The 22,623-nt window shown below is 39.0% G+C and overlaps 2 protein-coding genes across 2 annotated transcripts in view; both read left to right on the forward strand.

Moving 5' to 3' along the window:
- Positions 1-22,623, forward strand: part of LOC111603498 (opioid-binding protein/cell adhesion molecule homolog) — a 64,425-nt gene that overhangs the window by 22,732 nt on the left and 19,070 nt on the right. The gene's annotated exons all lie outside the window — the stretch shown is intronic.
- Positions 2,674-3,810, forward strand: LOC111603499 (elongation of very long chain fatty acids protein F). Its single transcript, XM_023321105.2, has 2 exons — positions 2,674-3,166; positions 3,234-3,810. Exons 1-2 carry the CDS (start codon positions 2,768-2,770, stop codon positions 3,675-3,677), a joined length of 843 nt encoding a protein of 280 aa, XP_023176873.2. The 5' UTR covers positions 2,674-2,767; the 3' UTR covers positions 3,678-3,810.

The raw sequence follows: 22,623 nt of genomic DNA on the forward strand, positions 1-22,623 counted from the left end.
ATGTCCGAGCTACAGTGAATTTTGTTAAACTCCTCGTCACTCCAAAAGACGCCTCTTAGAAAGGCTCAAATGAACTGAAATTAACTTGAACTACAACGAGTTTTGGTCCTTCCAAGAATCGTCGATCTTTGTGGTACCTCAAACAAATGAATAGCCAATCTATAAAGGGAATCATCGGTAAATTACTGGGAAGATACAAAGGGCTTATCATGCCCCAGCTAGTATAAATATACCCAACACATCACACAAGTAGCATTTAGTAGAAGTTACACTTGTGGCAGTTACAGCAGAGCATTTGATACGTTCCAAACTGTCACTACTGCAAACACTTCAAATTTGTAGCTTGCAAAGATATGCTCAAATTTCAAGTCCTTAACTTTAATAGCCCCAGAACAAAGCCCAATTTGCCAGCTGCCCAATGAGTGTAGTAGAGGCAAGTGTACAGGTAGCCAAACGAACTGCCAAGCGTACATGGCTTAAAACTATATACTCTTTTTTATATACTCTTTTTCAGTGCTCAAAAATTAAATATTTGAAAAGCCAGCGAAGAGGCATCCACACACACACGCACACAGAGCCAGGCAGAGCCATAGAATCACAGAGAGAATTGCTATATGGCACGAAATGTTTGCGGCACGTCACAAAAGTTTCCTGTTGAATTTCCCTTCATTTCCTGCCAAAAGAGAGATTATTATTATTTTCATTCACTGAGCCATGATTACAGACAGTCACAGCTCAAGAGCGAGAGAGGCAGCGAGAGACACTTGCCGCTCTTGACTATATGTTTGCCTGTGTCACGTTCATTAACGCATCATTTGCGGAGCGCAAGGAAAGCAAATGAAACAGCTCAAGGTGGCTTGACGAAGACTGACCATATACTCCTCGCATATCCTTGAAGCAGTTCATGGCCTTGGCCAGGCTGAATCGACATCGACATCGCCGTCGCCTTCGTCGTCGTCGTCATTGCCATCATCAACGCAGTCGTCTCGTATATTTGCATACTTCCGGCGAACGGCGAAATGATTACCATTATTATTTTTGTTGTTTGCTGTGGCCATAAACGTTGGCATTATGGTTATTACACTACCAGCGGCACACTTTACATTGCCAACAAGCCACGTTCCAAGACCAATGGCGTAAGGCGAACGGCGAACGGCAAACGGCGAACGGCGAACGGCGAATGGCCGCCAACAGTCATGCGGTTATGGCTTATTTGTGCAAATGAGCTGCTGCAGCTCGTTTATTGTCATATTCCGCTCAGCAGCTGCCAGCTAAATGCAAATGTTTCCCTTGGCCAGCAAGGTGCTGGGGCATAGCAGCAGCAACAACAACAAGGTCAGGCCATTTACTAAGGTCGTATATGTGTGTAATCTATCTAGATTGATCCATGTTCAAATGAGCTTAATTGACTTTTGATATGTGCATGCAGGAGCAGTCTGTCACAGGCAGCTGATGCATCTGCCTCTACTTTATGGCTCAGAAAGCAGCTAAATTCATTAAGAAATCAAAGCTTATCAATTTGGCATGGCTCAATGAGCGAAACTAGCTTCAGCTCTGATGATTTCTAGCCTTTAACGCTTAACTTAAACTTAGTCTAGTATAGCTTAAGCTGAGCATCTTTAAAGAACTTACAGAGCCATGTTAACTTGCTTAGACACTTGGACTCACTCTGCTTAGGACTAATCAGCTCAGCATTGGCTGTCACTGTTTGATTGTCTTTCGAATCTTATTTACTTTTCTTAGTTATGCCCAAAACTGCTTAAGGCTTATAGCTTTCAAAGCTGCATGATCTTAGCTCTGAAGTTGTCAAAGTTATATGGGCTGACCGCATAAGAGCAATAGTAAAAGAAAGTGCAATAAAGGGGCAATTGTTATTGATATTAGTTTGCTGCTAATTTTATATTAAAGCTACATCTATGCCATTTGATATGAGCTCAGACTTCATTAAAATATTTATTAAATTTTTGATGACTTGGTTCGCAATGTTGACTACCAATTCAGCTGCTCAGTATGGAATCCACTTTTCTGTGCCTGCTTTAATGCTAGTTGCAATGGCATTTATATTTATTACATACTTACCAATCTGCAGCTTAGTGTTAGACCTTAGATTGCATAGAGTAAGAATACTCAAATATGTCAACTGTAATACAGTAAAGACTTGCACAACGGAATCTCGCAAGGCGCATTGCAAGCCTTTCCTCTAGCTTAGCTAATGTAAGCCAATTTATAATTAAACAGCAAACTCTTTTAAATATTTAAATAGTCAAGCGTTATCAACAACTTGTAAGGCAGCTGAAGTATAGTCATGGCCAATAGCAACACTCTATTCTATCTATAAACTATTCCCACATGAACTGTAGAACCCGCCCAAGATGTCTTTGGTCTACCCCACTTCCCTCAGCTGGCTGTTTGTCATAATATATATATATTGAGATATATATATTGATCAGAAATTGCGAATAGTCTTGCAGGCGTCATAGCTCTGTCGTCATTGTTGTCAGTATAGCTAGTCTGGCTGCTCTGGGGGCCAATGGCCACTCGCTAAAATTCCACTGCTGGCAACATTTAGCTTCGGGGTCAATTGGGCGCTGGTAATGATTCTCATTTAGCGGTCATTATCATACGCAGCTTGGCCGGCCAGCTGAGCACGTGGGCCTCTGCGCGCTGTTGGGCCACAGAATAACATCGACTTTCGAGCTGTGCGAAACGCTGAGGAATTTCGTGTTGGCATTAAGTGAACCAGAGAATCCTGTGTGACAGCTCTCCGATGGCGCCAAATGTTGTTGCCTTTTTGTATTATACGGTGCAGGATCTGTACGATCAGCACAAAGATCCGCGCATCGCTCACTTGCCGCTGACGGGTGGAATGTGGGGCGTGGCGCTCGTGATCATTGGATATTTGGCATTTGTGCTGCATTTCGGGCCCAAATGGATGGAAAAGCGCCAGCCGTTCAAGCTGAAGTTCGTCATGCAGCTGTACAACGTCGTTCAGGTGGTGGCCAACTCGCTGCTGTTCGTCTACGGCGTTTACTACTCGCTGCTGCAGCCCAGCTTCAGCTTGAGCTGCCAGCCCGTGGAGCACGATAATACGACGCCGCAGATGATGAGGCTGATTTATGCCTCCTATGGCTACTACTTGCTCAAATATCTCGATCTCTTTGATACGGTCAGTGGCAGCAGCTGGCGCTTCAACTGTGCTTGGCTAAAACAGTTACTTCTCTGCTCTTTCGCAGGTCTTCATAGTGTTGCGCAAGAAGAACTCGCAGGTGAGCTTCCTGCACGTGTATCATCATGCCGGCATGATCTTCGGCGTCTACGTCTATATGACCTTCTTGGCGGGCTCGCACTGCACCATGCTGGGCGTGATCAATCTGTTCGTGCACTCGGTCATGTACGCCTACTACTTTGCCAGCTCTCTGGGCGCCGTGAAGCACCTGCTCTGGTGGAAGCGTCACATCACCCAGCTGCAGCTGCTGCAGTTTGGCTTCTTGACTCTGCACTTCCTGCTCGTGATCGTGCGGAATCCCTGCCAGTTCCCAGTCCTGATATCGTTCATTGGCTTCATACAGAACATTTTCATGTTCGCCATGTTCTTCGACTTCTACTACAAGACCTACATACGCAAGGCCAAGGCGGCAGCAGAGACCGCAACAGACTCTAAGGCGCAGCTCAGTTGAGTTCGATGGCCACAAATTTAATTTCTAAGTTTTAAGTTTTCTATGCCTATTCCATTATGCAGCAATATATATATATATATAGTCGGGCTAAGCTCGCCCGATATGAATAAACATCATTTTGACTGCCCTTGAATTTAGCGAGCTTACAAATTCCATTAGAAGCGCCGACCTACCTTGATTGAATTAAGTTTTCCGAGTAATCAATCGATAATCATTGGGCTCTCCACTTCGAACATGTTTTTCCTGTTTTCTGTTGGGGTTTTTCGGGTTTTTCGTGCCTTGATTTCCTCTGCTTTTGCCAAATACATTAAAACTTTTCTAATAATAAAGTTCGGCAGCCGAAACCAAGCGTAAATATTGAGAACAGAAACTCAAAAGACATGTTCAGCGAGAGCGAGAGAGAGAGAGGGAGAGGGGTAAAGGGAGAGAGACAATGCTCCCAGCATCTTTAATAGCAACTGTAACAGGCATCAACTGCGTCTGCAGAGCAAACTGAAGTGCGAATGCAAATTTATATTGTAAATTATTTAATATCAATTTGATAGTTCGCAGTTTTTCATTTACGTTCGCTGCCATTTGCCGTAATCCCGCCACAGATTTAAAGCGATTAACAATTTTTATCGTTCTCATCAATGCAAATTTGCTGTCGCCATTATCTCGGCTATAATTTCATTTAATTGAGATTATATCGGTCTTAAATACTTTTTACATTTTTATTTAAATATATATATATAATGTATATAATATATATATATATGTAAGTCTATGTATGTGTGTATTCGTATATGTAAGAATTACATTATTTTATGCCACATCATGGGGGGAATGCACTTAACTTTTATACCCTGTGCTCACTGAAAAGTGCTGAGGTCTTTCTGCACAGTGGCAGAGAAGGGCTAATCAAACCCAGCATGTTGCTATTTATCTTCTTGTTAAGGCGAAGCTGAGTAGATCAAGATGTGATCATCTATCCTTCTGCTCGTCTGCCCATCCATTCATTCGTCTGTCTGTCCGCCCAGACTGTCAATCAATTTGATTGAACTCGTTAACTACAAAAGACTAAGGACAACATATAGACTAGTATTTATATTTATTTTTTATACATAAATATATATTTATGTATTTTTATTTTTTTATTTATATATATTTTTATTTTATTTTATTTTTTTATTTATATATATTTTTATTTATATATATTTTTATTTTATTTTATTTTTTTATTTATATATATTTTTATATATATTTATTTATTTATATATATTCACACATTTTTTGTTATCGATATATATCGACTATGCGATAAAGAACATAAAAGCTAAACAGTCAGAAATTTGACTGACTAAAACCTAAGTGAGCTTGAGCTTTCAGATATTTCAACTCAATAGCTTCCATAATCAAGGTAAACCCAATCTATATTGCAAGCTAGAGTCTTGAAACTTAATACACATGCAAAAGAGGCTGTCAAATTCAAGCACTATAAATCTTTGTGGTAGGGGGCTGTATGAAGAAGAAGAAGGGGACTGTGTGTATAGCAAAAGCCTGGAGTGACTGAGGCACTCTCAGGTCTGCTTCAGGGTATTTGCTAGTCGTGTACCGCCGACTAGAGCACACAACTTTGTTGTCATAATAAATACTTTTAAAAGTGCTCCGGCTGCCCATTGAGCATTTGCAGTTACCCCGACAACACCTGCGCACTCACACCGCAAGCAATTTTGTTAATTTGAAATCTGTGACAGGCAAACACGCATGCAACAACGGCAACTAAATAATTAACAAATAAATCAAAGTAATTAACTTCGGGTCATCATGCAACAGGTTAAGGGGGTCAGCTGGAGTCGGAGACGCAGTCGACACGCACACACTGAAACTTATCTATGGCCAGTAATTGGCAGAGTCATGAAACGCTCTGGTCATGCGCGCGTCTCGCCACACATAGTCCAAGCCAATTAGTATTGAGGTTGGACTTGGCTAATCGAAGAACCATGCGAGAGCATTAATAATGTAGCAAGCAGCTAATGCACTGCTAATGCTGGACAAGTTGACGCCCTCGCTCACAGATACCCTAACTGTTGTGTGTGCCCAGGCGACTTTCTGTTTGACTTTGACAAAGTTTCCAATCTGCCAATGGGCGACGCAACTTTGATCAATTTCTTTGGTTCTGCCGCCCTCAACTTGTGGCCATGCTGTGACTTGACTAGAGTCTCGAGTAGTTCCATACTTCATTGAACTTTGAACAAGCCATCGCAATCGCCTTCGCTCTGTAATGCAGGACAAAGTTTTTAGCCCCCACCCCCACACACACACCTTCATCATAAATCAATACAGTTGAGTTTTTCGTGCATCGTTTGAGTCCATTTGGCCATTTGGCCATCTGCACTCGCTTCAAGTGCGATTTCAATTGCCTTCGCTTGAACTTTTCTAGACTTTGCTCACAGTCCAAGCGAGTGAAAATATTAAAAATTCTGCTTAGTGCGTTAAAAGTCTCTGCTCAGCTGCCGTTAGCAAGCTTGTTACAATATATAAAAAACTGAGCAATACTTTCCGCCGTAAGTCCTTTACTTTAACTAAGTCCTTGGAAGCACTTCAAGAAACGCATTGCTCCTGCGAGCGAAAGCCACTGCAATTTCTATGTTTTTTATAGTCGAAATAAAGGAAAAACCTTGGGGCTGGCAAATGGCTGTTGGCAAAATGCAAAGAAAACAAGCGTAACTGAAATATAAATACATTTTATTTTGTTTCATTTCTACCTGAAAACCCTGAATTAAGTGAAATGTTTTTGTTGCAGTGTAACTGACAGCGTAAAGCACATTTCTATTCTTGACCTGGATCAACCAAGCTGAGCTGAGCTGAGCTATCTTTGTATCTGAACTTACGTCACTAAAAACTTATAAAAGCTTGCGTCTTGAAGTTGCTCGATTCACTACACCTAGATCAACTTGTTTTCTAATCATCAATATCTTTTCATATCATAATCGATTAAAATCGATATCCTGCTTTATTATTAAGAGCATAGCTTGCTCATCTTAAGATCTATCATGCTTCTAATGCAGTTTCTCCTCTTACACTTTATTTAATCTATGAATTATATATACCTTTCGAAAACCTTTTTGTTACATCACAATTCAAATTAATTGAAATTCAATAAGCTAAGGAATTACTCGATCCTTGAGTAACTTGAGGCACTTACTCTATGTCTCTCGCTTTTTAAAATATTCTTATTGGAAATCTATACAGAGTATCACAATTGAAAGTCAATTACATTTCATGTCATGTTAGAAAACATTTCGAAGCGTGAATAAGAGAGAAGGAAAGAGATTTTTCTAATAGCTGAAAATCTTCATAAACATATTATTTATTTGCATTCTGATGATAGACATGTATAGACAGTGCTTAGCTAGAACATTTTGCACAGCTGTTATTCTGGGTATTTCCTAGTCGTGCACTTCCAATAAGCATTAAATATTAAAACATTAAGAGCAAAGCATATAGAGACCATTCCAAGCTTGTGTTTTGATTAGTACTTGGAAGTATTTCGCTAGTATTTGCAACTAATAAGACTCACAGGACTGCCAAATTGCATGATAAATCATGGCCGAGCTCGTAAATAAACAAAGTATTTAATATGAAAAGAGTAAAATGTAAATTGTGAACACCGCAAATATTTTGCTGGTGGCAAGTGGAAGTGCAATAAATTTGGTGCACGGGCGGATGCTGCAGCTGCAGCCAGAAACTGAAACTGAAACTGAAACTGAAACGGGCAAAGAGCGCTTTGGTCGTCGCGGCATGCGACATGCTTCATACAGCCACTGCTTCAATTCAGTGGGTCTAGGGCCAAGCGACTTCCTGCAAATGTCAATGTGTTGCGCTTGGAAACAAAGCGATGCTAAAATTCTTGTTGTTGCTCTTGTTGTTGCCGCACGTTTGCACTCAAAATGCACTAAACATAAACTAAAAGCAACAACAACAACGAGAACAAACAGCAGACCGCACAGCCACAGCAACCAAACTTTGGAGTCGACCCTCGCACAGCGCACAGTTTGTGCTTAATAACTTAGTTTTTTTGCAAGCCACGCAACTGCGGCCAAGTCCAAAACTTTGCAACTCTGCTGCGACCTGGACCAAAGCATCATGAAATTTCCATCGAACCAAAACATAAATTTATAGTAAAAAGTGTGACTGCTGCTGTCTATAAAGTACTCTGTTTTAGGGCGGAGTGTGTGGGTGCAATGGACATGGGAAACATGTGTAAATTTGTCAATATAGAAATTAATATATGGAGGCAGTGCCTCGACGAGACTGCCTGATTGGCAGTATGAGAACAGAGTGTCTAGACGATGCTGCCTGACTATGAGTTCATACTCAGGCTTAGTCTATAGACAGAGAACCTAGTTGAGAATGTCTGAATGTGGGAATAGTCCTTAGATTAGACTAGGGGTTACTCTAGAGTTCATACTCAACTTTAGTCCATTTACACTTTTAGTAAAAATAGTCCCTAGCTGAGACTTGCTGACAAGGAGTTACTCTGCAGTCCATACTCAGCTTTATATATTTACAGATGTGTTTTCTTGAGTCCCTAGCAGAGACTACCCGACTAGGACTTACTCTGCCTTTGAAAAGAGTTCCAAAAAGGCATTTCCTGGCACTCTAGGCTCAGTTTTATCCTAATATAGACATAGCTGTTTGCGGGCAAAGAGTTTCTCGACGATGCTGACTGACGATAAGATACTCTGCACTTCATGCAACAGCCTTAACCCATATTCACAGTCGTAAGACAATTAATTGATTAAATGAGAGTGGGTAAAGTTATCGATTAAGAGCAACAAACTTGTTTTGCGTGCTGTGTATAAAACTCTAGCTTATGAGCTAGGACAGACGAATAGACGGACGTACAGAAGAAAAGACAGGCAGACGGACAAACGCGCGGACTGACAGATGGGCAGACGAAGAGAGGAATGGTCAGCGGCTACAGACATTGGCAACAAATAGGACTTAATCAACTAGTACGTAATATAGCCGAGTCCAACCGAAACATTTACCTTTGCCCGCAATCACTCACCTTGAGTAACCGCTATAATGTTGAGCAAGTGTTCCACATTCATTTCGTATATTAAGTGAGAGGGCTCGGGAACGTTTTGACCCGTCAGTTTCCTGCTCCTTTAATTTGCTCCTTTTCACATAATTTGCCGGCTTTTTCTCGTTTTTTAATAATTCACACGGCCGCGCGTAAATTTTGACAAAAAAAAATAAAAACATGGCAAAGAAATTAAAAATACGGCGCAGTGCTATGAATTTGTTTCTGGGAGCGAAGGGAAATGTAAAAGGATTGCTCTGACAGCCTTTCTAATTGCTTTGTTTTACTCGTGACTCTAATTAAAAAATGTACTTTACGACTTTGCCACGCCGTTGCGAGAGTCGCGTCTGTAATGACAGTCAAACGGGCGGACACAAGGATACCCGGAACCCGGAGCCCGGAACCCAGAGCCCGGCCCGAAATGTACAAAGCAAGAACAGCAACAAATCTGTGTAGTGGCCAAAGACTTGATGTTGTATATAGCATCAAATGAAATTGGCAATCCGAATATGAAAAGCCTTTAGAATAACACCGAAAATGACCAGAAACATTGCCAAATCGCTCTTTCCCCACTGAGAGCTTAGCATTTTCGCTCGTTTATAAGCCGCAATATGCTGAAACTGGCCTAAGCCTAATGTCCTAACAAAAAAAGGGGCAGCTGCCTGCATATTTTTCGTAATATTTAAATGACGCTGATTTAAGTTCAGTTCCGTATCAGTGGAGCCCAAAATAAAGGGCTCTAAGGCCAAGCTGATAAAGGGGCAGTTGCTGTAGGGTTTCAGCGACTTCTTAATACTCGTTCAGGATTTTCTAATTGACTATGCTCTTAAGGGTGGATTATAGAATTTAAAGATTTATCTACAAAGCAGGTCATTTGTGAGCTTAGCTATTTAAGCTATAGTTTTTATGATTTGTTCAATTCAATTTAAGATGGCCTTAAAAGGTCTTGAGGGCAAAGTCTTTACTGATTTGCCCAAGCCCAGAAGGCGCTGGCATATAGATATAATTATAGATATAATTATATAATCAAGATGTACCCAAAAATAAATATATTGCAATTTCAAGTCTCCTGCTTCAATAAAGTTTCTCTAGCAACTCAAGGGACGAGGTTCACACGCCTATAGAACACATATTCCCAATTTCAAGCCTTTAGCTTCACTGCAGCTCAGCTTGTCATAAAAGGCGAAGCCAATATACTCCTTTCACTCGCTGAGCTAGCACAAGAAATGTAACGCAAAATATAAGCAAAATGCAAATGATGCAAGAATCGGTTTTTTATAATTTAATTAGCGCGTTTAGGTGCAGAATCTGTGGGAAACCCTTTTCATAAGTTAGTTCTCAGATTCAGCTTGAGCAGCTAAGGCTCGACTTTAGCTAATTATACTTTTTGCATAAATGGCACAGACTTAATCTAGAAAGAGAAGCGAACAATCAGAGAGATATCAACATTTTTTGTATGCTTTGCAATAGTTTTTCTTTGCTTTGTCGAATTGTGGGATTTGTGCTCAGCCCTGGGCACTCTCGAGAAATCAGGCATTCGTTACGAGCATTTTACTTCGATTAGTTTGTTGCTCGATTTTAGGCCAAGCCATGTTCAGGTCAGCATTCGTTTGATTGGCAATGGAAAGTTTTCCTAAATATATATTTTGTATGTGGCTATGTATGTGTGTGTGTGTGTGTATGGTTGTAAGCATATACGTGTGGCTACAGGTGCATTTCGTGTGTTTGCCCATGTCCATGTATTTCTGTATTTACTCAATGCTTAGTCGGTCTATGTCCGCAAATTGGAAAAGTTTCCTGCTGCGGCCACATTCTCTATTTCTATTTATTTTTTTCCTCAGGAGATTTAGTTTCAAGGCAACTTTAATATTCATCACACGAGCAATTTAAAACTATAGAAGAGGGCGGAGAAGGAGAGGAGGAAAGCATAGAGAAAGAGAGAGCAGAGAGGGCAAACATAAGGGAGAAAGGGTAGAAATGAAAAGGGAGAAAAGAGAAAAGAGCTGTGGAGAAAACAAAGAAACGAGAAGAGAGAAAGAGAAAAGAGAAGTTAAAAGAGAAAATGTAGAAGAATTGAGAAAAATTGAGAACGAAGCGTGAGAGAGGGAAGACAGAGGAGAAAGATGAAAAATCATAGGATAAAAACATTGAATAAAATAAGGAAAAAGTGAAGAAAAGAAAGAAAAGAATCGAGAGAACATAAGACAGAAATGAAAGAAGAAAGAAAAGGAAATAAAAGAAAGACTGATAAAACAAGGATGACAGAAAAGAAGCTGACAGAAGATAAAGGAGAAGAACAGAAAATTAATTAAATATACAGAAGAGATAACTAGCAGAGAGAGAGAGAGTAAGAGGGAGAGAGAGATGGAAGCAGAGAGAGAGAGAGAGAGACTTACTTATCTATCTAACCAACTAAGCTACATTAAGCATTTAGCTAAACTTAATTTACCTTCTAAGATTTTCACGTGAGTTTATGACGCACACACACACACACTCACACACACACCATTTTAGCCAGTCTAAATTTAGAATTGTGTCTCCAATGTGGTCTGAGGTGTCTGTAGCTGAGCCAGAGAAATCAGAGTCAAAGTGTGCCAAGGCGTTAAAGTGAGGCACGCCCCTGGGACTGCCTTGACGGGGGCGGCTGGGCGTCGGCTGTCGAGTGTCTCTTTATCGCAGTGAGAGCGGCGCAGTTGTCAATGCCTTTAGATAGCTAGCAACCCATAACAAATTGAGATGCTAAGCAGCAGAGCGCAGTCTTTACCTAGGCATGGACCACAATCACAAGGAGATGGCAACGCGTGCGTATTCATGACAAAGGCGCTATATAAATTACGTAAGCTACAATCAAAAGCCTCCATAGCCCCCGCCCCCACACGCCCCAGCCCCAGCGCAAGCGAAATGCGTTCTGATTTAACGTTTGACAGAAATTATAAGAACAGCCGCCAAGGGAGAAAGGGCAAAGAGGTGTCACTGCTGCGGGAAATATTTACGGAGATAACCCGCAAAATTTCGCCGTCCGGGCACATTTTCAAACTCCGATAATTATGTTAGACGCGCCGGCACAACATTTCCTTTGACATTGAGCCAAAAAAAAGACAATGAAAAAAACAGTTAAAACAAACTTGACGGAAGGCAAGTTAAGGAAAGTAAACTGGGCAAAAAGCTATTACAATGGTTATGACTCGAAGCCGTCGAAAGTGACTCGCTGCTTGGCATTCTACAGGCCTACAGGATTTTGATGGGCAAAGAGTGGACTTAGCTTCTCGGAGGTTTTATTAAATGTGTTGAACATGAAACTGAAACCAGAGTGAAGCTATCTCATTTGGGGCTTGAGATATGCTCGTTGTCATAGAGTTTCTTCTCCAGTTTCCAAGTGACTTTAATATGAAAATAATTTATAATTTTTATGTAGATCTTTAGCATCTGAAAGTACTGCTCAAGGCTCTTTTTAAACTTATTTGAAGTCTTTATTTGCTAACGAGATATCGTCTGCTGCGGAAGACTCAACGAAAAAGTGCTGCAGGGTGGCTTAGTGAGTTCAATAGCCGATAACTGGACGATAAATAAAGATTTTGCAAATATTTGAAAGGTGTTAGGCAGGCTAAGACTACTACTCAAAGATAACTTAAAACTGTTTTTGTAAAAAAGAAATGCATTTTTGTGTTACAAAGCCTTAAAAATTCCAAAAAAAAGTTTTAATTTTTTTATATATATAAAAGAATTTTCGAAGTCCTTTCTAACTTAAGAAATCTCAAATCATTAATGTTTTATATTAATATTTTGTACCTTTCAATGAATTAAAAATGTTCACCAAACACCAAATCGATTGAGGCAAAGGCAGAAAATGAACGTTTAATTGCCGACAGCTGCCAAATTTCTGCCACATCAACTTTAAAATGCAGACGAAATCGTCAGGTTTCGGGTGGCAGACGTGCCTTTTAATATGCAGAGCACAAATTTCAATAATTTGTCTCTGAATGCTGGCAAAATTATAGCGGCTTATGTTTCAATTAAGCAATTTTTGCACATCAGGTGTGTTTTATGGGCGCCAGACGCACGAGGCAGTAGCAGGAGCAGTAGCAGGAGCAGGAGCGAACAGAGCAAACAGCCAAAGGCGGACAGCAATGACAACTAAGCTCTTTAATGCCGGCAGACGACAGCTGTACGCAGCAGAGGCATTATAATAAGACGGCAACAACAATGACAGCCAAGAAGAGGCAGATGAAATCAGTTGGCAGAAATATTTCAAATGAAAAGTGACAAAACGAATAAATGAAAAATGAAATTAGAAATTAAGTTTGGCGACTCGACTTAGACCCTTCGGTGCCTGAAGAGGCTTCAAGTGCTCCACATGTTGCCAACGGCCGCAAGGGGTCCAGGCAGCCAGGGGACAGCGGCATTGGGCATATGAGCCAAAAGACTACTTAATGAATAGCCTCGGGTTAATATTTGCCTTGCATTCCTTTCTTTTCTCTGCCAATTCTCTAACATTCCCTTTTGCTGTTTATTGTTGGGGCGCAAAAGGAAAAATATTGAAGTTTCCTGTTAGACAAAGTACACAGCCACAGCTGAATAAGCCCGTCCAACCAGTCAGCCAGCCAGTCAACCAGTCGACCGAGATTGTCAAACAAAATGGCTTTTCGGTTTTTTCATACACACACACAGTTTTTTCTTGTTTGAGTGTGGGCCGCTGTAAAACATAAGCAAACAATTTGAAGGCATTTGTTAGCAGGCTGCAGCTAATAAAAAATCGCCTCAGGCTCCAACTTCAAAGTGCAGCTGTTGCTTGGCCAAAATATATTGAGAGTTTGTTGCTATCTCGAAATTATTTGGTCTTTTCGAACTCAATTTTGATCGCTTAAACTGTTCATAAGCTGGCAGAGCTCTGAAATGTGAAGTGAGCGGATTCGGAGCGAACAGCACTGTTATACAGTTGTTATGCATGTCTCCCAGAGCTTATGTTGAGCAGTGTTATACGTGCACTTAGAGACAAGTTAGAGCAAATCAATAAGATGTTTGCTTAAGCTGTTATCAGAGCTGAGTTTAGCTAGACTCAATAACCAGGAGATCATTGATTTCAGTGTAACTGCATTGCTACAGTGAATGCACAAAACTGTTATACATTTGTTATACATATATCACAAAATTGGCACAGAATCCTTGCTTATGTTGAGCAGTGTACTATGGGCACTTGAAGCAAGTTATAAGAATCATAGTTATTCAATAACATATTTATCACAACTCAATTTAAGTAGCGCAAGTCATAGGTAATTTCTTACAGTGTGAACTACTTCAGCAACTTCTCTAAATAGCGTGGGACTTACAAAGCGGTTTGTAACGTGCTTGTAATATGCCTCACTTTAATGGTTGCAGGTTGACATGAGCTTTCACTGTAGTCGCCGAACATTTGCAGTTGAGTCGGGCGTAACCAGCTGCATGATACGCGTTCATAGCTGAAAAACAGCCAGAGAATTTATTTACTTACCCAGAAATGTTCAGACCATAAAAGGCTGCCTATAGAAGTCAACTATGGGAGCTATGAAGTTGGATAATCGTAGCTCTAAGGGCTTAGCTCTGTTAGATTAGTTACGCCTCAAGCAACCGTGTATATCCCATCTGTTGAAAAGGTGTATGAGTAACTCTGATCAGTACACACATTTCAGTATTTAAATTGACTAAATTTCAAATCTCTACACCCACATCAACATGCCATGCAACTAATACACCCTTCTTCACTTCATGAACGAGCATAAAAGCAAAGTTCAAGTCGAAAGCCCTCATATTGCTGTAGTATTAATCGACGCATGTCACTGATTAGCCGCAGGATTATTGTTCATATGCCAAGCATACACAAGCACCTGCCTGTATATATATATATATATATATATTTATATATACTTGATATTCGCATATACACTTTACTATAGGGGTAGCTAGATTTAACCCTTTGATGTGCCAAACAAAAGGCACCATTTGAGCTTTGATAAATGGCAGTCACACACTAAACTGCCTCCAGTGGGAAGTAGCTCACGGCAGAGCACACAAAAAAATGGCTGGCAATCGCACAGTAGAATCAGCCTACGGCGTACGTTAATGAGCGAGCTAACAAAAAAAAAATACAGAAAAAAAAGAAAAAACAATACATTATGAATTTTTTGCGTTTACAAATTAAGCGTGCATGTTAAGAGCGAATATTTTATAGAAATGTGAAACGACAGAAGCGACAGGCAGCACAGTAAAGTACAATTATGATGGATAAGCCAAAAATAGCATGAAAAACAAGTCAGGCAGGCTCGAGTGGGCAGTGCTCGACTAACAGATACCCTCAGCCCTTGCTTGCAATCCTTCAATGCTACTTTGATACACACTTAACAAACAACACATGCAACACACTCACACACCTATACACACACGCACACATAAGCACGCCCTTCTGTGCTTCACTATGGCAACTTAATTGCTCAATAACTTCTGTTCTAGATGCAATTGCTAAATGAAATTTTCGGAGCGTAATAATGGGATACAAATGTGTGTATTTGGTAAAGCACAAGTCTCTAATGTTATGAATTAGGGTTTTGTTTTCACATTTGGCAGCAGAGGTAGACAAAATACGAAATATTCAAATTTGTACATTCATCAAAAGTAAATATAAAGCTTCCAGCTTTTGTGGCATTCAAAAACACCAAATCAAATTATCAGTTTTAATTGATGGGTTATTGAAAAAATAATAAACTTGTAGTGAAATTTAAAATGCAATCATATCTATATAGACATATTTAAACAATTATAAGTAACAGAATTTTTTCGTAATTGTATTCTTTGAATGAATATTCTAAGCAAGAGGCGAGCGTCCTTTTATTTTTAAACTGAAAAAGTAAAGTTTCATTATACTACTATTTAAATGACCGCAGCACTACTATTTTTATGAACAGCACTACTATTTTTATGAACAAACTGCAGCACTACTATTTCCATGAAAACACCTCTATATAAAATATATATATTTAAATTTAATTTTCTTAATTTCAATTTCAATGCAAAACTCAAACAAATCTGCTATAATTTGTTAATACTTAAAAGCGTATAATTAGCCAAGGGCTATTTGAGCATTGATAACATATATTTTAATACACTACATGAGACTCGATTAATTTATTATTTAATAATGTTTAAATAAGCACTTAATTAAATTTACAAAAATAAAAAACTAAAAGCAAGCAAAAAATAAATATATTTCATGCGCTGACATTATTAATTATTTATTTAAAGGCAGTTTGTTTACCTTAGTTGTTTGTTCCATAAGTGCAATGCGGAGCAGTATATATTTTTGCAAATAGAACACACACACACACACTACTGGAATGTGCCACGCCCACAAGTCAATGAAACAACAATTCGCTAATTAAAAGTGTAATTAATTTTGCACAGTTTGCATTTTACTTTTGCTTCTGCTCGTTTGCTTCTGTCAACGACAGAGCTTTATATATATATATATAAATCCAGTTAAATATATACATATGTATATATATATACACAAATATATTCACACATGTTTATGCAAGTGTAAAATGAAATTTGGGGCAACATTCACAGCGAATTCATTCTTCAAAATCAATCAAATTATGATGCTCGCTCAGTTTAAGCAAGGAGCATATTAGTTTGCTGCAATTAGCTGGTTTAAGTTCTCGCTGTCGAATTCGGCGAGCATCAGGCAGTCGAGAGTCGACTCTAGCCACGTTTAAATAATCAAATTAAGCTAGGAGCAGCGTAAGTGTTCGAAATTGGTATTTATGTTTGCTTAAGCATTTGGCACTGTTTTGAGTTTCATTTGATATGTTGTTGCTGAGCGCCGACGGGAATATCGATGGAGCAGAGCTGGCACATACATGTATGCAGCTCGAAGGCTGTCAAGAAATCTGTTTGGTTTTCTTGCGGAATGGCCCGAAAGTCTTTGCGAATGGTGCGCTCGCTTCCTTCCTGCCTCGCAACTTATGTGCAGCATTTCGTTTCCGCTTCCGCTTCCTGTGCAGACAGAACTTGGCCAGTCGCCATTGAATGCGTAACACACATTCCCTTCGCATACGGCTGTGCATACTCATGTGCGAATGAGTGCCTGGCTATGAATATGTTGACCTAGTTTCGATGTTATTTCCAAATATCAATTTGAATTACCGCAACTTTGGCTGGAGCCAACAAATAATTTTGCAATAAGGATCAGAATTAAGAGCAATTAGCAACTGCTTGCGGCATTTAAAGTAAACTTTGATGGACTCTCAGCTCCAAGAGAGAGTCGATTATGTGATTAAGCATGAGCTGACAAGGCTTAATAAAGACAAGCTTTAATAATTATAATTGTTGTGTAAGCAAATTATGAATGTCAGCAAAATGTTGATGAAACCTGAAAAGCGCTCAAATTTCATATCGCTACTATTCTAATGAACACAACTGCAGCACTACTATTTTAATGAACAAAGCTATATAATATGAGTGTATATATTGCACTTGCTTCATTTTAATTTTAATTTAGCTTTAAGATAAAGTTGTAGACGTGTTTGAGCTTGACTTGGCAAGGCTTTATGATGATGTTAGTAAGTGTTGAATGGGGTTTGATAACAGCTGTGTGATGAGTTAAGGTAGAAAAATTTTAATGAAGTTTAATAGAGACGGATTACACTTTTCTAAAGCAAAGAAGTGACAAAGTTGAACATTGCTGAATTGGTAATGATATTGGAGCGAATGATGTGCTAAATTCAAGAAGAGTTTGAGGAAATCATGGAAATAAGTCACATACAAACAGCAAAGAAATAAAATCTCTCTTATCTATATGATATCATGAACACAATTCAAGCTTAAAGTGACTCTAATGCAGAGTATGCCGGGCCATTCAAGCTGAAGACATGCTTAAGGCTAAGGCAATGGCATCAGCTCGCAGTGGTAGGCTTTGAGCCTCCGCAGCCTACACAGGGCAACAATTACAATATCAAATTATATATATAATAAAAGTCAATTGAATATTTAGACAAATAGCAATAATAATTTCCCTGTGGTTCAAAGTGCTGTAATCATTTAGCAAGCTTCACGCAGAGACATAGAACTTGATTCATAGGAAAAATAATAATTTTATACGACTTCATTTGATTGACTTTCTAGTCAAATTCATTTGCATTTTCCACATAATTGACGCACACTTGATAAGCTTTAAAGTAAATACATAAGATTCCAGCTTATTTAACAGTCTAACAGCTTAGGTTCGTCAGTTACTCTGCCTGGTTGATCAATCAGTTGCTCAAATATTGTATTATTCAATTTGCATTCGCTTCTGTTGACAAACTGAAAGTTTTCATTGAATGCAGGAACTGCTACAATTAATTTGTTTATTCGCGTCATTAGGGCAAACGAGTTAACGTCATCAAATGCAATTCAAACAAACAAGCCGCAAATTATCCGCATTAAATTTCTTCTGCCTCGCAACCCCCTCACGCTAAGCAAACAGAGCCGAGTGACCAGCTGCAAACAGCATTTAATCAAAAGCTAAAGCAAATAGAGAGAGCAAAAACTTAATTATCAAGAATATTTACCCAAGAAACCTCAACGGCTAAGTGCAATTAGATATGGGAGCAGCTCTGTTATAAGTGTGAAACATTTTAAATACATTCCAGATTCGAGCTCTCATATATCCAGCAGAAACTTGGCTGGCTGGGCTGACTTGGCCGTAGTCCAGGGCAGGGAAAGATGATATTAATTAGCTTTGAATGGCGCATGAAACAGATAAAAGAGAATTGAATTTTTACGCGCCATAGACAGCAGCACAACAGGAAACAAAGCCGAATAGACGATGGAGCAGAAATGGACAGAGAAATTGCAAATAAACAGAGCCAAATGCAAAGCAAGTAGGAAGCGTTGCAGTCGAGTCCAACTGACTGCTTAATACATGTTCATGGATTTGTAGTGTGATAAATGTGTGAGAAATATATAGAGCTGATTCAGACTGTATTTATATATATTTATATATATATATATGTTGACTTGAGGGACTCTACTACCACCTCCACAGTCTCTTCTTTTGCCCGTTTAATATGCCTCTAAGCTTACTTCTTTGATGTCTTTAGAGAGAGTCAAGTATAGCTCTCATGCGGAACTCTTAAAATCTAGTTAAATAATTGTTAAAGATATGGAAGGGTGGGATTTTAACTGATTATCTAAAGAATATACATAGTTTCTTTCTCTGCCTATTTGAACTTCCTTCAAGAGTTGCACAGATATCATATCAGATCAATCTAATAGGAGTAAGAATTCTGCTATGACCTGAATGACTACAGCTGAAAAGCTATGTATGATATACAGCATTTTATCTATTTAAAATTCCATGAAGAGATGATAATTTATATTAGTTTCCTATTAGATCTGTCTATTCAGATGTCTAATAGTAGTTAACATGCTGAATATTCAATATAGCTGCGGCTGTCTATTGACTTGTGAGACTCTACCAGAAGAATTGCCGAAGCCACATAATACTCTATCTATATATCGAATTTCAAGTCTCTGGCTGCCATCAAGTAGGCACTGATACACTCTACTTGTAAATGCTGAACGAGCATAATCGTTGAGAGTAAGTTTTCGGACCAGGAACTGAAAATGCGGCACGGAAACGTCTTGTATAAAGTGTGGAACAAATGTTTCACGACAGCCAAGACGAGGAAATGTGAAAAGTTCAAAGACGATGACAGGGAAAAATAAAAGCGGAAAATTGAATGCCCACTGAGCGAGAGAGATAGACAGAGAGAGAGAGAGAGAGAGAGCGACAGGATGCTGGCTGGCCATTATACTTTATGCAAATGCTGTGGCAGCTTTAACAACCCAAAGGCAAATGCCCCCGGCTCCTGGCATAAGCAGACCCCAACCATGTGGCCAATCGTCTGACGTTGAAAGAGAGAAAGAAAGTAGCAACAACAGCAACAACAACAACAGTGTAACCACATATACCATGCATTTTAATTTAATTAATTTAAATTCTTAATGCGATATTTTGCCGCCTTCGCATTGCCTCGCACAGAACTGTGTGAAAGCCAAAGCCTAATGCTCGGCTCCTGCAATGAGCGCAGAGTCTTCTTCTTCTCCTTTTTTCTGCTGTCGCTGCATTTGTTTAATGTTGCGTAAACAATTTTTAGGCGTGGCAAATTAATAGCCAGCAACGTGCGTGGGCGACAGCCAAAGCACCAAATTTACTGCCAAACTCATTAAATGTCATTTTCCAACCAATTAAAGAAGTTTCAATGCGGCAAACGGCTTTAAACAGAGTTTTTAAAGTGAAACATGCAATTCAGAGAGAGGCCAAAGAAAGAGATATAGATATAGATATAGATATAGATATAGATATAGATATAGATATAGATATAGATATAGATATAGATATAGATATAGATATAGATATAGATATAGATATAGATATAGATTATAGATAAAGATATAGATATAGATATAGATATAGATATAGATATAGATATAGATATAGATATAGATAGATATAGATATAGATATAGATAGATATAGATATAGATATAGATATAGATATAGATATAGATATAGATATAGATATAGATATAGATATAGATATAGATAGATATAGATATAGATATAGATATAGATATAGATATAGATATAGATATAGATATAGATATAGATATAGATATAGATATAGATATAGATATAGATATAGATATAGATATAGATATAGATATAGATATAGATATAGATATAGATATAGATATAGATATAGATATAGATATAGATATAGATATAGATATAGATATAGATATAGATATAGATATAGATATCGGTATAGATATATTATGCTGTAGAAGTTTCTTACATTTCTTCGATGACTTATTCCATATCGATTAATATCGATCAATCTTTGAGTATCATTTAGGCTACCAGCTACACATGTGGTATGTCTGGGCTTGTAATGAGTTGACAGCATGGAAACTCTTCGCATTTCGAATAGAGCCTGAGTTAAATTCGTCGATTTCTCAGAGTGAAGAAGAAGAGCAATCAATGATATGAGCTGAAGATTTATTTCTGAGTTATGTAGATAACTTACAGCTGAGATAATTTAGCTCTTGCAAGTGCAGCACTATTTAAGTAACTGCTGATAGATGCTGAGCTAATCTTATCATCACTTCGATTAGTCACTATCGATGCTCAAGTGCAGCAATCCATTTCCATTAAGCGCATTCAGCAATTGGCCCAGTTGCAGGCCAAACAAGCAACAAGAACAAACAACAACAGGCATAAATCAAAGCAGCATCAAGTTGCGATGCAAATGAAGAAACTGTCAGAGTCAGAGCTCACCTGGAATCGGAATCGGAATCGGAATCAAGCGGAGTTGAAGGATTCAAGAAGCGGCAAGCGGATGCAGAGCAACTTGGCAAAGTGCATCGCGCTGTCAGGAAGCCAGAGTTAACTGAAAAAAGAAAAAAGAAAAGAAAATGGCGTGAAAAGCATTTCACTTGCGGATTTAGCTGAAGAATCTGAAAATTTAATGCGCTGGGCGGATAGATAAATAATGTTATGCAAATGATATGTGCATAAAAGTCAACAGATTCAGCAAACATTCAACCAACCCCAACTCCAACCCATCGAATACACTGCAGCAAATGACTGGCAGCTTTCAAATGTGAAACCAGTTAGAAAGATGAATAGATTGACTATCAACATGCGAGAACGCTTCACAGGTTCACGGTCTGCTCGCGGCTCGGAACTTTGATGCGGAAGCAAAGCACAAGCTGGCAACATTTGCATATTTCCATGCTCGTTCGCCTCAAGTGGAAGGAGTATATTTGTTTTGTATGCGACTCTGAGTGCATGCAAAGCTGTCAACGTAGCTAGACTTCTGCAGACTGCCAACTGCCGAAGTTTTCTTATAAGGCTCTACTGCAGCTGGAGACTTGATTTTCGATATTGGGCTGACACAATAAGAGCAGTAGCAAAAGAAATTCTAATTTAATGAAAATGGTTTGATGCGATGCTTTGCTGCTGGTTTTATATTAATGCTACAACCCTGCCATTATGTGTGCAACTGTAAATTAATCAAATATTTCTTCAGTTTTGGATGATTTGGTGCCATATGCTGACTTCCTATCGATGCCCAATTTAGCAGTTGCGCCTCGAAGGAACTTTTCTATATATGCTTTAATACTGGCAGCTTTGTCGTCTATATTTTCTATAGTTTCTACAAATTTTCTTATAAATAGTGACTGAAGCTGCTAAAGAGTAAGCTCAAGCTCAAAGTATTGAGACTGTGCTAGGAGCTGCCTATGCACTGAAGCCTTGGAATCGACTGACTGCAGGACAAAATTCAGATTTCTAAACTAAGTCTTAGCTTCACAGATATAAAACGACCCATGATAAAATGGCATTTCAGATTGTGTAGCTCAACAGCTAGATCTAATCGATAATTTAAAGAACTTTTTGAATCTAGTTATCGAAAATATAACCATTCTAGTCAACATATGTATACCTATCAAAAGTTTAGGCTATAAATTCATTTTATTCCTGTAGATCTTCTCTACAAACATTTATCTATCTATCTATCCATCTATAACATCATCTCAGTTTCATCTCTCTCTCTATCTATCTACAAACCACGAGCGAGCATTGCAAGGTCGGCAACGCTCTTACGTCTTTGGTTGTCAAATGGTCTTACCCTTCCCCATTAGACACGCCCACATATGTAGATGAATGTGTGGCATTCGACGTTGGAATGACATTGCTCTAGTGTTGCCGAAATTGCAGCGAAATTGTGTGCCAGGATTCGCTTGGCAGTCAGCGCTTGAAAGCCGACTTTGGCACCTGACGTTGGCATTTAGTTTT

Source organism: Drosophila hydei, unplaced genomic scaffold (assembly GCF_003285905.1).
Source record: "Drosophila hydei strain 15085-1641.00,03,60 unplaced genomic scaffold, DhydRS2 tig00008144-arrow-arrow-pilon, whole genome shotgun sequence".
Lineage (NCBI taxonomy): Eukaryota > Metazoa > Arthropoda > Insecta > Diptera > Drosophilidae > Drosophila > Drosophila hydei.

What these genes read in the sequence shown, in the direction of transcription:
- LOC111603499 (XM_023321105.2), top strand. Translation starts at nt 2,768, where the DNA reads ATGGCGCCAAATGTTGTTGCCTTTTTGTATTATACGGTGCAGGATCTG. An exon ending in ATCTCGATCTCTTTGATACG is followed by an intron (nt 3,167 to 3,233) that starts GTCAGTGGCAGC and finishes GCTCTTTCGCAG; the next exon opens with GTCTTCATAGTGTTGCGCAA.